Below are 16,284 nucleotides of genomic sequence, written 5' to 3'. Positions count from 1 at the left end.
TTCTGTGGCTTGTCCATGTATGAATATCCAGGGGGTGTAGTTTGGTTTAGTGAAAAGTCGTCCTGTTGGTTTTGCCATGTTTTCGGTTAAACAGAGAGAGTCCAGATTAAGAGGCCCTTGTTGTTTAGGGATCAGTGTTACACAGAGCAAGGTTGAGATGTGGATGAATTTGGACAGGCTGGAGTGCTTTGGAAAGGGGGGGGATGAAAGAGTGGAGCGGTGAGGCCAGGAGCAAACTAACTTCCTGTGGATGTAACGGAGATGAACGGAGGAGCAGAGAAGTTGTGGAGTTTGAGGAGTTGCGAGGTGGAGTATTGCAGAACATGGATGGATGAGGCGAAGAAACGGAGGAGGCAGTTCAGTCAACTGCCAACGTTAGCTACACGCTGACGGGAGGGCGGCAAGCTAACCGCTAACTGAAGAAGCAGCAGTCAGACTGACCGCACCAGGACAGTTGAGAGGCTATCGGGCAACCGGCCTCAGAGCGGTAGCATGGACAGGAGTATCCAGCAGGGAGCCGGCTGGCTCGTTGGTAGCCGCCGGCTAGCGAGAGACTGTTAGCTAGTTGTCTAGGGAGTAGACGTAGCGGTGGACAGCAGCTGCAACAGGTAAGCAAAACATAAATAATCCAAGACGAAGAATTTTCAGAAGAATTCAAAACAGAGAAGAATGGCTATTGAACTTAACTACACTGTTAAATCAAATTAAAATGAAAAATGTGTATGTTCAATTGTTAATAAGGTAGAATCAAACAAAAGGGTTCCAGGCGGAGCGGCGTTAGACTCGCCAGCGTCCCCGTTGCCATGGGAATCAACCCTAGTAGGAGGTAGAGGCAGAAAAGACTCAAGGAGAAGGCTCATGGCTAAGCAGCGAAGGACTTGTTCAGGCCAAAAACAGGAAGTTGGTTCATGAATGACTTGAAAATATATATTTGTTATTATTAGGGCCCGAGCGGAGGACCTATTGTTGTTTAAATATGTATTATTATTACCGTAAGTGTTTCTTTGTTCGTAATCAGATCAGTTTAGAATGTTGGTCAGAACATTCAAACAACGTGGATGTGGTGTTTAAAAAGTTTGTTTAAAACGGTGTCACCTTTTTCACTCCCTATGAGTTTGCAGGCATACTATAATACCGGTCAACTGATGTTATTACTAATATTATGTTCAAGTGAGATTTTCATTGACAAAAATGCTAGCTTAAATGCTAACTAAAAAACTGCATAACTGCAATATTTATTGCCTAGCACATATTGTAAACCTCATAGACATTGTGCTTTTTACTGTACTACATTTCAGAGGTACATTGTACTTTTAAGAAAAGAGTTTATTATGAGATTCGTAAGACGTATTAATGTATTTTATTATTCTCCACAGATGTCCAGCAGCTGTTGGTGGTTCAAGAAGAGGTTCCCCCAGAGCAGGAGGACTGGAACTCCAGTCTGGACCAAGAGGACCCAGAGCCCCCCCACATTAAAGAGGAACAGGAGGAACTCTGGACCAATCAGGAGGGAGAGCAGCTTCAAGGGCTGGAGGAGGCTGGTCTCAAGTTCTCATTCACTGTAAAGAGTGAAGATGATGAAGAGGAAGCTCAGTCCTCTCAGCTTCATCAAAGACAAACTGAACACATGGAAACAGAAGCTGATGGAGCGGATTGTGGAGGACCAGAACCAGACAGGAAGTTAGATCCAGAAAGACATCCAGGACCAGATACTGATGAGACTGATGACAGTAGAGATTGTGAGGAGACTGAGGAACCTGAGTCATATGTGAACCCTCAAAACAAAGAAGTACCTGTAAGTGATGTGAACTGTAGTACTGGAAATACATCAATCAGCTCTCCTGAATGTGCTGGAAGCTCTGACCACAAGGGACATCTGGAGAAACCCACTAGCTCCAAAACAGGAGAGAAACCATTTCAATGCTCACTTTGTGACAAAAGATTTGGATGCAAAAGTAGTCTAAAAAGACACATGAGTGTCCACACAGGAGAGAAACCATTTAGTTGTTCCGTTTGTGGTAAAACATTTACACATAAGGGAAACCTGAACATTCACATTATTAGCCACACAGGAGAGAAACCATTTAGTTGTTCCGTTTGTGGTAAAACATTTACACAAAAGGGAAGCCTGAACATTCACATGATTAACCACACAGGAGAGAAACCATTTAGTTGTTCCGTTTGTGGTAAAACATTTTCGCATAAGGGAAGCCTGAACATTCACATGATTAGCCACTTACGAGAGAAACCATTTAGTTGTTCCGTTTGTGGTAAAACGTTTTCGCATAAGGGAAACCTGAACAAACACCTGACTCTCCACACACGAGTGAAACCATTTAGTTGTTCCGTGTGTAGTAAAACATTTTTGCATGAGGGAAACCTGAACTATCACATGTTTGTCCACACAGGAAAGAAACCATTTAGTTGTTCCGTTTGTGGTAAAACATTTTCACACAAGGCAAAACTGAACTATCACATGTTTGTCCACACAGGAGAGAAACCATTTAGTTGTTCCGTTTGTGGTAAAACATTTTCACAAAAGGGAAACCTGAACTATCACATGACTCTCCACACAGGAGTGAAACCATTTAGTTGTTCGGTTTGTGGTAAAACATTTTCACAAAAGGGAAACCTGAAACAACATTTAATTGTCCACACAAGAGAAAAAAATTAGTTTTGGATTTTCTTTCCAAGATTCTCTTGTCTCGGTTATTCGAAAAATTGCAAGTGAATTCATGAGAGCATCAGAAATAACCATGGTTAAACAATTAAAAACTGTCAGGCTGATACAGACTCCAAAATAAGTGTATTCAGTCAGGGCCGGAGTGGGGCCACTTTTCAGCCCGGGAATTTCAGGCTCAAGACCAGCCCACTTGTTCCATGGGAATGGAAATTGGATAAATGAAGCAACAGTTCAGCTCTTATTATCCTGTAGTTATTTTTAATTAATACCATGGTCCAACAAATAATGTAAAGGTACAAAAAATATTCCACAAGGATAGGTTGATAAATTAACAAAAGCAGAAATAAATAAATAAAACATTTGAAACATATCCCACTCTTCAACAAAGAGGCATATTGAAGTAATGTTTACAGTTCAACTCACAGTACAGTATACTTCTTATAGTCTTATCTGCTGCTCCGACGCTACAAAGAAAAATTAAGTCATATTACTGCATACTTCAATATCAATATTATATATCAAAATTTGCATAATATTTGCAAAGTCTATGGATCGCCATATTTTGGGTGATATAAAAAGGCTAATATTTTAATTCAATTTAATATTTTGCTTGGGAATAGGTTGACAACGCTACAACGCTATTAATCAAGGCTACAACGTTAGCCGAATAGCTACATTGCTAATCATTAGGCCTTTGTCTCTCTTCACCAGTTGCCACTTGTGTTTGTCCTCTTGAACATAAATCAGTAAGCTTGGCACATTTAGCATCCTCCTCCAACGCCTTTCTTTTGTCCAGCCCCTCCTGCCCTCTTCCTCCCGTCCATCCTCCCTGACGCGTATCGCTGCGGTCGTGCCGGCCCAGCTATCGGTAGTCTAGAGAAAACTCTTTGGAAAAGACGGGCTACGGACCGAACCAACTCTATTTCGTAGAGGAGAACTTCCTCGCATGGTACAACCCATGCAGAGGTTGCGGTGTCAGAATGCGGAACGTGTGTCGCCCACTTTAAGAGAAGATGAACTAACGTGACAAATGTCAACAAATACAATTCTCGACCGGCCCAGAAGTGAAGTGGCCCACCGGGAACTCTCCCGATTCTCCACCCCGGGCCTGGACTCAGCTAAGGTGAAGCTACACATCAATTATCTCCATCCGTCTTTCTTCTTCAACATCATTGTGGAATGAAGATGTATTATATCTTATGCTGCCACAACATATAAAGGAAACTGTTGAATAACAACATCATCCTCTGCTGATCGCCTCTCTTTGAGATTTAGGGATTCCTTTGTTTTAAGATGTGAATATTTTACCTACCCTGTGGACCCACCACCCGCAGGGAGAATTATCGGGGTCGGGTGCTATGTAGACCGGGCGGCGGGCCAGGCGGGAGACCTGGGCGGGCCGATCACTGGCGGCATAGACTAGCTCTAGGGACGTGGAACGTGGAACGTCACCTCACTAGCGGGGAAAGAGCACCAGCTGGTGCAGGAGGTGGAGCGGTACCAGCTAGATATAGTTGGGCTCACCTCCACGCACAGCATGGGCTCTGGAACCAAGCTCCTGGAGAAGGGTTGGACTTTGTCCTTTGGAGTTGCCCAGGGTGAGAGGCGCCGGGCGGGAGTGGGGATACTCATGAGCCCCCGGCTGAGCTGTGTTGGAGTTTTCCCCGGGGAACGAGAGGGTCGCCTCCCTGCGCCTACGGGTTGCGGGGAGTAAGGCTCTGACTGTTGTTTGTGCTTATGCACCGAACAGCATTTCGGAGTATCCGGCCTTCTTGGAGTCGGTGGGAGGGGTCCTGGAAAGGGCGCCGCCTGCCGACTCCATAGTTCTCCTGGGAGACTTCAACGCTCACGTGGGCAATGACAGAGAAACCTGGCGGGGCGTGATTGGGAGGAACGGCTTGCCCGATCTGAACCCGAATGGTGTTTTGTTGTTGGACTTCTGTGCTAGCCACAGTTTGTCCATAACGAACACCATGTTCGAACATAAGGTGGCTCATAAGTGTACCTGGTACCAGAACACCTTAGGCCGGAGATCAATGATCGACTTTGTAATCGTATCATCTGATCTGCGGCCGTATGTCTTGGACACTCGGGTAAAGAGAGGAGCAGAGCTGTCAACTGATCACCACCTGGTGGTGAGTTGGATCAGATGGCGGGGGACTCGGCTAGAGAGACCTGGCAAGCCCAAACGTGTAGTGAGGGTGAACTGGGAACGTCTGGCAGAGGATCCTGTCCAGGAGGTCTTCAACTCCCACCTCCGGAAGAACTTCTCACAAATCCCGAAGGAGGCTGGGGACATGGAATCCGAGTGGACCTTGTTCAAAGCCTCTATTGTGGACGCGGCTGCTCGGGGCTGTGGCCGGAAGGTCATCGGTGCCTGTCGTGGCGGAAACCCGAGAACCCGGTGGTGGACACCGGGGGTGAAGGTGGCCGTCAAACTGAAGAAGGAGGCCTTTCGGGCCTGGCTGGCCCAGGGGTCTCCTGAAGCAGCTGACGGGTACCGGCGGGCCAGAAGGGCTGCAGCGGCGATGATCGCGGAGGCTAAAACTCGGGCATGGGAGGATTTCGGGGAGGCCATGGAGAAGGACTTTCGGTTGGCCTCAAGGAAGTTCTGGCAAACCATCCGACGGCTCAGGAAGGGAAAGCAGGGTCTACCCCAGGCTGTTCTCAGCAGAGGGGGGGGGGGACTGCTGACCCGGACTGGGGACATCGTCGGGCGGTGGAAAGAGCACTTTGAGGAACTCCTAAACCCGGCCAACATGTCCCCCGGAGAGGGGGCAGCGCCGGAAGACTTTAGGGTGGATTCACCCATATCCCTGGCAGAGGTCGCTAAGGTAGTCAAAAAGCTCCTTGGCGGCAAGGCGCCAGGGGTGGATGAGATCCGCCCTGAGATGCTGAAAGCGCTGGACATTGTTGGGCTGTCTTGGTTGACACGCCTTTTCAGTGTCGCATGGGGGTCGGGAACAGTGCCCATGGACTGGCAGCCCGGGGTGGTGGTTCCCATCTTCAAGAAGGGGGACCGGAGAGTGTGCTCGAACTATCGTGGTATCACACTGCTCAGCCTCCCGGGAAAAGCTTATGCCAGAGTGCTGGAGAGGAGGCTCCGACCGCTTGTCGAACCTCAGATTCAAGACGAACAGTGCGGATTCCGTCCCGGTCGTGGAACAGTGGACCAGCTCTTTACCCTCGCAAGATTACTGGAGGGGTCCTGGGAGTTTGCCCAACCAGTTTACATGTGCTTTGTAGACCTGGAGAAGGCTTTCGACCGGGTCCCTCTGGGGTTTTTGTGGGGGGTGCTGCGGGAGTATGGGGTGCCGGACCCGTTGGCACGGGCCATCCGGTCTCTGTACGCCTGCAGTAGGAGCTGTGTTCGTCTCCTCGGTAGTAAGTCAGACACGTTCCCGGTGGGTGTTGGCCTCCGCCAGGGCTGCCCTTTATCACCGGTCCTGTTCGTGACCTTCATGGACAGGATATCTAGGCGCAGCCAGGGGGCTGAGAGGATCCGGTTCGGGAGTCTCGGGATCGCCTCTCTGCTGTTTGCGGATGATGTGGTCCTGTTTGCCTCCTCGGACCGTGACCTCCAGCATTCACTGGGGCGTTTTGCAGCCGAGTGCGAAGCGGCAGGGATGAGAGTTAGCACCTCCAAATCTGAGGCCATGGTGCTCTGCCGGAAACCGGCGGATTGCTCCCTCCAGGTGGGGGCAAACTGCCTACCCCAAGCGAAGGAGTTCAAGTATCTCAGGGTCTTGTTCACGAGTGAGGGTAAGGTGGAGCGGGAGGTCGACAGGCGGATCGGTGCGGCTGCAGCAGTAAAACAGGCGCTGTACCGATCCGTCTTGGTGAAGAGGGAGCTGAGCCGGAAGGCAAAGCTCTCCATTTACTGGTCGGTCTACGTTCCAACCCTCACCTATGGTCACGAACTCTGGGTCGTGACCGAAAGAACGAGATCTCGGATACAAGCGGCCGAAATGAGCTTCCTCCGTAGGGTGGCCGGGCTCAGCCTTAGAGATAGGGTAAGGAGCTCGGACATCAGGGGGGAGCTCGGAGTCGAGTCGCTGCTCCTTCGTGTCCAAAGGAGTCAGCTGAGGTGGTTCATCTAGTCAGGATGCCTCCTGGACGCCTCCCATTAGAGGTTTTCCGGGCACGTCCAACTGGTAGGAGGCCCCGGGGAAGACCGAGGACACGCTGGAGGGATTATATCTCCCGGCTGGCCTTGGAACGCCTCGGGATCCCCCAGAATGAGCTGGAAAGTGTTGCGGGTGAGAGGGAGGCCTGGGTCGGCCTACTGAACCTGCTGCCACCGCGACCCGACCCCGGATAAGCGGGTGATAATGGATGGATGGATGGATGGATATTTTACCTTTTGATTCACTAGTGTTGTAACAGCTGTTCCAGTAATCTGTTATTGTTGTTTTCTTGGTGGCTCACAAACATTTGGAAAGTTGAGCCAATGTTTCCACCAAAATGACTTCAGTTCAATGTTGTTCTTCCATATTTGCCCCAGAGTTTGGAACCGAGCTGCAGGAGCCGCTTTTAAAAAAAAAACTAAATCTGTGTGTTCTTGATTAATGGTTTAATGGTAGTTAATGGAAGTTACATTTATAAATTGCATGTGAAATGTGAATGAATTGCCTTCATTAATGAAATGTATTGTTCACTGATATGTTTTGTTATAATTAAATGAAATCAACAAATATTAAGCATATCTTTGTGGTTACTTGCGGGTTATGAATTGGCATTAAATAAGCTAATAATGGGGTAAGATTCCACAGAAATTCCCCTTAATTACAGAATAACTTTTTTCAAATTAATGCTTGTTAACAGTTTGAAATATATTTTAAGACAAAAGTAAGGAATGTTTATTCTTGGAAAATGTAATTATTCCAATACCTGTGTATTAAAAACACATTAATAGAGATGTGAATATCCTGTAACAGGGTGGAAATTTGGTCTAGCTCACATGTAAAGAATTGGTCAACATTGTCACAGGATTTCAAGGTTAGCAATTAAATTAAATTCAGTTTATTATGTAGAGTCCAAAATTACAACCTCCCCTCAGAGGGCTTTACAATCTGTACACATACGACATCCCTGACCTTTGACCTCACATCGGATCAGGAAAAACTCCCCAAAAATAACCTTTGACAGGGAAAAAAGTGAAGAAACCTTCAGGAGAGCAACAGAGGAGGATCCCTCTCCCCGGATGGACAGATGAATAGATGTCATGTGACCAGATGAACAGAGTTACAGAGTTACATAAACACATTACATGAATATGACAATGTATGAATGGAACTCCAATCCATGAAACAGAAGGAGGTAGAGAGGAGGGGGCGGGGCATCAGCAGGGCCAATGGGAGGCCGGTTCACCAGGCATCAGACACCTCCAGGTCCAATGGACCCTATGAGACGTGAAGTCACAACGACTCCGGGGAGGAAGCAGAGTTAATAAGGTGCAATGGAGAGATGTAAATTCATCCATAAGGAGAGAGAGAAGAGGAGATAGGTGCTCAGTGTATCCTAAAACATCCCCCATCAGCATATAAGCCTATAGCAGCATATCAAGGGGCTGGACCAGGGCAAACCTGATTTAGCCCTAACTATAAGAACTATTAAAGAGGAAAGTCTTAAGTCTATTCTTGAATGAGGTGACTGTGTCTGCCTCCAGGACTGAAAGTGGAAGCTGGTTCCATAAAAGAGGAGCTTGATAACTGAAGGCTCTGGCTCCCATCCTACTTTTTAGGACTCTAGGAACCACAAATAGCCCCGCATTTAGTGAGCGCAGCTCTCTAGTGGGGCAATATGGTACTACAAGCTCCTTAAGATATGATGGTGCATCACCAATCAAGGCTTTGTAGGTGAGGAGAAGAATTTTAAATGTGATTCTTGATTTTACAGGGAGCCAGTGCAGAGCAGCTAATACAGGAGTCATGTGATCTCTTTTCTTAGTTTTTGTGAGTACACGAGCTGCAGCATTCTGGATCAACTGGAGGGATTTAAGAGACTTATTAGAGCAGCCTGATAATAAGGAGTTGCAGTAATCTAGTCTGGAAGTAACAAACGCGTGAACCAGCTTTTCTGCATCTTTTTGAGACAAGATGTGCCTGATTTTTTAAATGTTACGTAGATGAAAAAATGCAGTCCTTGAGATTTGGTTAACGTGGGAGTTAAAGGACAAGTCTCGGTCAAAGATAACTAGAGATTCTTTACAGTGGTGTTGGATGCCAGGGCAATGCCATCTACAGAAACCACATCACCAGATAATTGATCTCTGAGGTGTTCAGGGCCAGTAAAATAACTTCTGTTTTGTCTGAGTTTAACATCAGGAAGTTGCAGGTCATCCATGTTTTTATGTCTTTAAGACATTCTTGAATTTTAGAGAGCTGGTTGGTCTCCTCTGGTTTGATCGATAGATATAATTGAGTATCTTCTGCATAGCAATGAAAGTTTATGGAGTGTTTCCTGATAATATTGCCCAAAGGAAGCATATATAAGGTAAATAAAATTGGTCCAAGCACAGAACCTTGTGGAACTCCGTGATTAACGTTGGTGGTCATTGAGGCTTCATCGTTTACAAATACAAACTGAGATCGATCTGATAAATATGATTTAAACCAACTTAGTGCGGTACCTGAAATGCCAATCGACTGATCCAGTCTCTGTAATAGGATGTCATGATCAATGGTGTCGAACGCAGCACTAAGGTCTAATAATACCAGTACGGAGATGAGTCCTTTATCAGCACTAAGGTCTAACAAGACCAGTACAGAGATGAGTCCTTTATCAGCACTAAGGTCTAACAAGACCAGTACAGAGATGAGTCCTTTATCAGCACTAAGGTCTAACAAGACCAGTACAGAGATGAGTCCTTTATCAGCACTAAGGTCTAACAAGACCAGTACAGAGATGAGTCCTTTATCAGCACTAAGGTCTAATAATACCAGTACAGAGATGAGTCCTTTATCAGCACTAAGGTCTAATAATACCAGTACAGAGATGAGTCCTTTATCTGATGCAATTAGGAGGTCATTAGTAATTTTCACCAGTGCTGTCTGTGTGCTGTGGTGTTTTCTAAATCCTGACTGAAACTCCTCAAATAAACTATTCTGATGTAGAAAGTCACACAACTGATTTGCGACTACTTTCTCAAGGATCTTAGAGAGGAAGGGAAGGTTAGAGATCGGTCTGTAGTTAGCCAACACCTCTGGATTAAGAGTGGGCTTCTTCAGGAGAGGTTTAATTACAGCTACTTTGAAGGAATGTGGTACATGCCCTGTTAGCAAAGACACATTAACAATATCCAGCAGAGAGGTGCCAATTAAAGGCAACACGTCTTTAAGCAGCCTCGTTGGGATGGGGTCTAAGAGACAGGTAGACGGTTTAGAAGTAGAAACCGTTGAGGACAATTGGTCTAGGTTAATGGGAGAAAAGCTATCCAAATATACACCAGGGCATACAGCCGTTTCCAAGGCCACTCCTCTTGATGACAGATCGGTAGTAGTTAAGGGCAAGAGATCATCATTCTTGCCTCTAATAGTTCAAATCTTTTCATTGAAGAAGTTCATGAAGTCATTACTACTGAGGTCTATAGGAATACACGGCTCCACAGAGCTGTGACTCTCTGTCAGCCTGGCTACAGTGCTAAAGAGAACCCTGGGGTTGTTCTTATTTTTCTCTATTACTGATGAGTAATAGGCTGCTCTGGCATTACAGAGAGCCTTTTTATATGTTTTAAGACTATCTCGCCAAACTAAGCGTGATTCTTCCAGATTGGTGGAACGCCATATGCTTTGGAGCTTTCGTGAAGTTTGCTTTAGGTCGCGGGTCTGAGGGTTCTACCAGGGAGCAAACCTCCTTTGCCTCACTGTCTTCTTCTTCAGTGGGGCTATCGAGTCTAGTGTCATTCTCAGTGAGCCTGTAGCACTATCGACAATATGATCAATCTGGGACGGACTAAAGTTAGCACAGGAGTCCTCCGTCACATTGAGACGTGGTATTGAATCAAATGCAGAAGGAATCGCTTCTTTAAATTTATCTACAGCACTGTCAGTTAGACATCTGGTGTAGAAACTTTTGACTAACGGTGTACACTCCGGGAGTATAAACTCAAAAGTTATGAGGTAATGGTCTGACAGAAGAGGGTTCTGTGGGAAGACCTCCAAATGCTCAATGTCAATGCCATATGCAAGAACAAGGTGGAGGGTGTGGCCAAAGCAGTGAGTGGGTTTCTGTACTCTGACAGAAGCCAATCGAGTCCAACAATGAGATAAATGCAGCACTAAGGCAATCATTATCAATATCCACATGAATATTAAAATCTCCTACAATAATAACCTTATCAGTTTTAAGGACTAAACTTGATAAACACTCTGAAAATTCAGATATAAATTCTGAATATGGACCTGGTGGCCGGTACAGTATAACAAATAGGATTGGCTGTAATGTTTTCCAGGTTGGATGTGAAAGACTAAGAACAAGGCTTTCAAATGAGTTGTAGTTTAGTTTAGGTTTAGGATTCATTAATAGGCTTGAGTCAAAGATGGCTGCTACTCCACCTCCTCGGCCGGTGCCTCGAGGAATGTGAGTATTAATATGACTTGGAGGAGTTGATTCATTTAGGTTGACATATTCTTCATGGCTCAGCCAGGTTTCAGTAAGACACAATAAATCAATGTGATTGTCTGATATTAAATCATTTACTAATACAGCTTTAGATGACAGAGATCTAATATTTAGGAGTCCACATTTAATTATCTTCTTTTGTTGCACTGTGGCAGTAGTGATGTTAACCTGTATGAGGTTATTTTGCATGACTCCTCTTCTGGTTACTTTGGATTTAATTAATTTAAGTGGCCGTGGGACAGACACAGTCCGTTAATCAACTTGGCCATGTTCACAGAAATGAGACGCGCTCCATCCCAAGTGGGATGAATGCCGTCTGGACTCATCAGATCAGGCTTTCCCCAGAAAGTCCTCCAGTTATCTATGTAGCCCACATTGTTTGCTGGGCACCACCTGGACAACCAGCGGTTGAATGACGACATGAGGCTATACATGTCATCATTGATCAGATTGGGGAGAGGGCCAGAGAAAACTACGGTGTCCGACATTGTCTTGGCATAAGTACACACCGATTCCACATTAATTTTAGTGACCTCTGACCGCCGCAGTCGGGAGTCATTACCGCCGGCGTGTATTATAATCTTACTGTAACTACGCTCATCTTTAGCCAGCAGTTTTAAACAAGATTCAATGTCGCCCGCTCTGGCCCCCGGGATGCATATGACTTTGGTCCCTGGCTTCCCTATCTTCACGTTTCTGACTATGGAGCTACCTATAACCAGAGTGGGTTTCTCAGCGGGTGCGTCGCTGAGTGGGGAAAACTGGTTTGAAACGTGAAGAGGTTGGCGGTGCTCAGTGGGCTTCTGTTTAGACTTAAAACCCCTTCGAACAGTCACCCAGCCATCCGGCTGCTCGGGGGCTGCCGGGGAACAGCTAACAGAAGCTAACGCTATCGGCTCCGCACCGGCTATGGGGGGTGGCGAGCTAACTAGCGTAACTGTCTGAGCTTCGATGGTGCAGAGCCGTGCATCTAACCCACTTAGAACTGCCTCCAACCAGCAAATGAACTACACTTGTTGCATGTACCGTTATCATTAAGAGAGGCAGAGGAATAGCTATACATGAGACACTCTGAGCAAGAGGGAGGGAGGGGGAGAGGAAGACATCACGAGCTGCTAAGCTGGCAACCGGAAGTGATGCAATACGCTTACCGGAAGAGAGAGAGCGATGCGTTCAGGAACCTCAAGCAACCAATTCAATTCTCAATTCAATTCAGTCTTCAGTTATGGAACAAAACTGCAGTTTCTACAGTAAAACTAAATCCATGAAGTAATGAGTTTAAACTGAAGAGAAAACATTGCTGAAGGTGAAATATTTCCTTCAGTTTCATAACTGATGATAATTCAGCTCAAACCACAGTGCTGCATAGAGGATATGGAATAGTTTGACAGTTTAAACTATTTTAATTCATATATACATGACAATACATAACACATGAAACATAAGACAATATCAGAGAAACACACACCAGATAATTTAAATTGATGTGTAGCTTAATCTGAGCTTAACCATGTTTATTTCTGATACTCTACACATGACATTTTTAAAGAGAAACTTGTTGAGCAAACGCAACGACTAATTTGTTTCTCTAGTGTGGACAATTAAATGTTGTTTCATACGTTGCTTTCGTGTAAACGATTTACCACAAACTGAGCAACTAAATGGTTTCTCTCCCGTGTGGACAGTCATGTGATTGTTCAGGTTTCTTTTTTGTGTAAATGTTTTACCACAAACGGAACAACTAAATGGTTTCTCTCCCGTGTGGACAGTCATGTGATTGTTCAGGTTTCTTTTTTGTGTAAATGTTTTACCACAAACGGAACAACTAAATGGTTTCTCTCCTGTGTGGCCACTCGTGTCTTTTTAGGTAACAATGGAATTCAAATCTTTTGTCACACACATCGCATTGAAATGGTTTCTCTCCTGTGTGGACACTCATGTGTCTCTTTAGAGCGTTATTGAATCCAAATCTTTTGTCACAAAGTGAGCATTGAAATGGTTTCTCTCCTGTTTTGGAGCTAGTGGGTTTCTCCAGATGTCCCTTGTGGTCAGAGCTTCCAGCACATTCAGGAGAGCTGATTGATGTATTTCCAGTACTACAGTTCACATCACTTACAGGTACTTCTTTGTTTTGAGGGTTCACATATGACTCAGGTTCCTCAGTCTCCTCACAATCTCTACTGTCATCAGTCTCATCAGTATCTGGTCCTGGATGTCTTTCTGGATCTAACTTCCTGTCTGGTTCTGGTCCTCCACAATCCGCTGCATCAGCTTCTGTTTCCATGTGTTCAGTTTGTCTTTGATGAAGCTGAGAGGACTGAGCTTCCTCTTCATCATCTTCACTCTTTACAGTGAATGAGAACTTGAGACCTGCCTCCTCCAGCCCTTGAAGCTGCTCTCCCTCCTGACTGGTCCAGAGTTCCTCCTGTTCCTCTTTAATGTGAGGGGGCTCTGGGTCCTCTTTAATGTAAGGGGCTTCTGGGTCCTTCTGTTCCTCTTTAATGTGGAGCTCTAGGTCCCCCTTGTCCAGAAAGTAGCTCCAGACCTGCTGCTCAGGGGGAACCTCTTCTTGAACGACCAACAGCTGCTGGACGTCTGTGGAGAATAATAAAATACATTCATACGTCTTACTCCACATCAGGACATGATAACCTAGCCACCCCCTGAACCCCCAATTCATTCCTATGCAGATTGCGTTGGGGTTTCGAGAAATCAATTGGGACTACCGAATACACCGGCAGGTCAACACCCAGCTGAGCCATGACGGGGTGGGGGGTGGGAAGCCATGACGGGGTGGGGGGTGGGAAGCCATGACGGGGTGGGGGGTGGGAAGCCATGACGGGGTGGGGGGTGGGAAGCCATGACGGGGTGGGGGGTGGGAAGCCATGACGGGGTGGGGGGTGGGAAGCCACGCATCCCAAATCTTATGCCTACCAGAAAACTGACGATTCCTCACAAACTAACTGGCCTGGCTGTAAAGGATGGCGACCTACAGGTGGGCCTGCATACCTTTTACAAGCTTCTGCTGCCTGCTCCATGTTCTTTCTAGCCTAAGTGTAGGCACAGCCCAATCTCTTCTGATGTTCCTCAACCCACTCATGCACATCACCATCAACATTCTCCCCATCCTGTCCCAGCCAGACATCCAGCAGATTCACTGGATCCCTCCCAAACATGAGAAAAACATGAGGGGTTGTTTGACTTTTCTTCATCCCATACACCCCACAGAGACACTGGACAACCTCAGCCTCAAAGCACTTCCCCTGGTCAGAGTGCAACCTTGAAGGCAACCCATAGGCTGAATCCAATATTTCACCAGGGTCTTCGCAACTGTGACGCTAGTCTCTGGTTGGCACCACAACCTTAAACTTAGAGAACACATCGGTAAAAACCAAGACATTCCCTCGTCCATCTGACGACGGTTCCAGCACGGTGAAGTCCATTGCGACCACTTCAAGTGGCCTAAAAGCCAACAAACTCGCCCATGCTGCAACCACCCGTGGCTGCGGTGCTTTAGAAACAATACAACGTTCACAAGTCTTACAAAAAACCTCAACATCTGCCAACATTCCAACTTGAATGTTCTTTCTACCTTCTACCCCTTGGTGCCCATGGTCAGTGTGCATGCGAGCAAGCACCTCTTGGTGTAACACCGCTGGCAACAAAAGCTGCTTAATCTGTCCTTCCTTCTGGTCACACAAGGCCAGTTACAGCACACCCTCCAGCCCCACAATCCTTCCCAACTGTCTCAAAAGTCAAATTGTTCCGTCACATTCCTGCAACCTCCCGTCCCTACCAGGTTTTACACCCCATACCCAGTATGTTCGAAAGGACGATATTTTGAAATCGACCTGCTGCAAGCTAGCCAAGGCAGGCATGTCAAATGAGGGAAAGCTAGACATAGAAGCTTGCTGGGGGCTGGCACTGCTGACACAAAGCCGTCCGATGGGGTTTGGACAGAACCCACCGCATGTCCTGAAAACGTTGTGCCACCTTTCCCTCCTCTGGCCCCTTCTGCTCCGCACACTGCCTCGAGAGCGCATTGTGACTACCGGCCGATACACCAGCTGAAAGTCAAACTGAGCAAGTTCATCGCTGTTCTACAGCTCCAAGCTTTGCGGTGTTCAAATGGCTTAGCGGGTTGTTATCAGTAAACACTGTGAACGTGTTCCCAATCAGATCATCTTTAAATGTATCTGTAACAGCCCACTTCAACCCCAACAGCTCCAGTTTCATTGCGCTATAATTCCCCATATTCCACTCCGCCGCTGTCCCTCCCCTTCTTGTGACAAAAGAAACGTCAATCTCCAGGAAGAAAGGTTTGCTAAAATCACAATAAGGTGATAAACAAATGTACTTTTGTTTTAATGCTTCAAAAGCATTTTCACAGGTTGCATCTCACAACTGACCAAACACGGGGCCCGAAGAGGGTTTCCTCCGCCCTTTAGCTGATAGCTGTGTGGACAGAGCATGGAGGGGGAGTTTCTCTCAAAAACCTCCTGTAGAAACTTGTGAAACCCTGGAAAGACTTCAACTCCACCACACGCCGTGGTCGCCGCCACTCAGCAACCGCACGGATTTTCTTCGGATCAGTAGCCACTCCCGTAGCTGATATAACATGTCCCAGGTCGGCCACTTCTGACTGAGAATGAGCACTTACTCAACTTGTCCTTGAGATTAAACTGTCCCAGCCTGGCCAAAAGGGGCTCTGCTAATGAACTGAACTCCCGTCGCCCGACGTATAAGCGCTACGTCTCATTTGTGGAGAGAGAGAAAGTGGGCGGAGTCTCGGCAGCCTCGCCCGTGAAGGCAGAGACACAGAAAAGATCCCGATTGAGATGTAGTACAGTATAAAGTACATGTACCTCTGATGTGTAGTACAGTATAAAGTACATGTACCTCTGAGGTGTAGTACAGTATAAAGTACATGTACCTCTGATGTGTAGTACAGTATAAAGTACATGTACCTCTGATGTGTA

The 16,284-nt window shown here is 46.4% G+C and overlaps 1 protein-coding gene across 1 annotated transcript in view; it reads left to right on the top strand.

The window, feature by feature from the left end:
• The window catches only part of LOC117741178 (gastrula zinc finger protein XlCGF28.1-like), a 4,892-nt gene extending 1,904 nt beyond the window's left edge, over positions 1-2,988 (top strand). Inside the window, exon 2 of the mRNA XM_034548022.1 lies at positions 1,377-2,988. Coding sequence (XP_034403913.1) covers positions 1,377-2,674 — 1,298 coding nt within the window. The 3' untranslated portion in view covers positions 2,675-2,988. The remainder of the gene's footprint in view (positions 1-1,376) is intronic.
• Positions 2,989-16,284: the final 13,296 nt, after the last annotated feature.

This window comes from Cyclopterus lumpus, chromosome 13 (assembly GCF_009769545.1).
Source record: "Cyclopterus lumpus isolate fCycLum1 chromosome 13, fCycLum1.pri, whole genome shotgun sequence".
Classification (NCBI taxonomy): Eukaryota; Metazoa; Chordata; class Actinopteri; order Perciformes; family Cyclopteridae; genus Cyclopterus; species Cyclopterus lumpus.
Note: the sequence above shows the minus strand (reverse complement) of the source record. Positions and strands in the feature narration are given on the sequence as shown.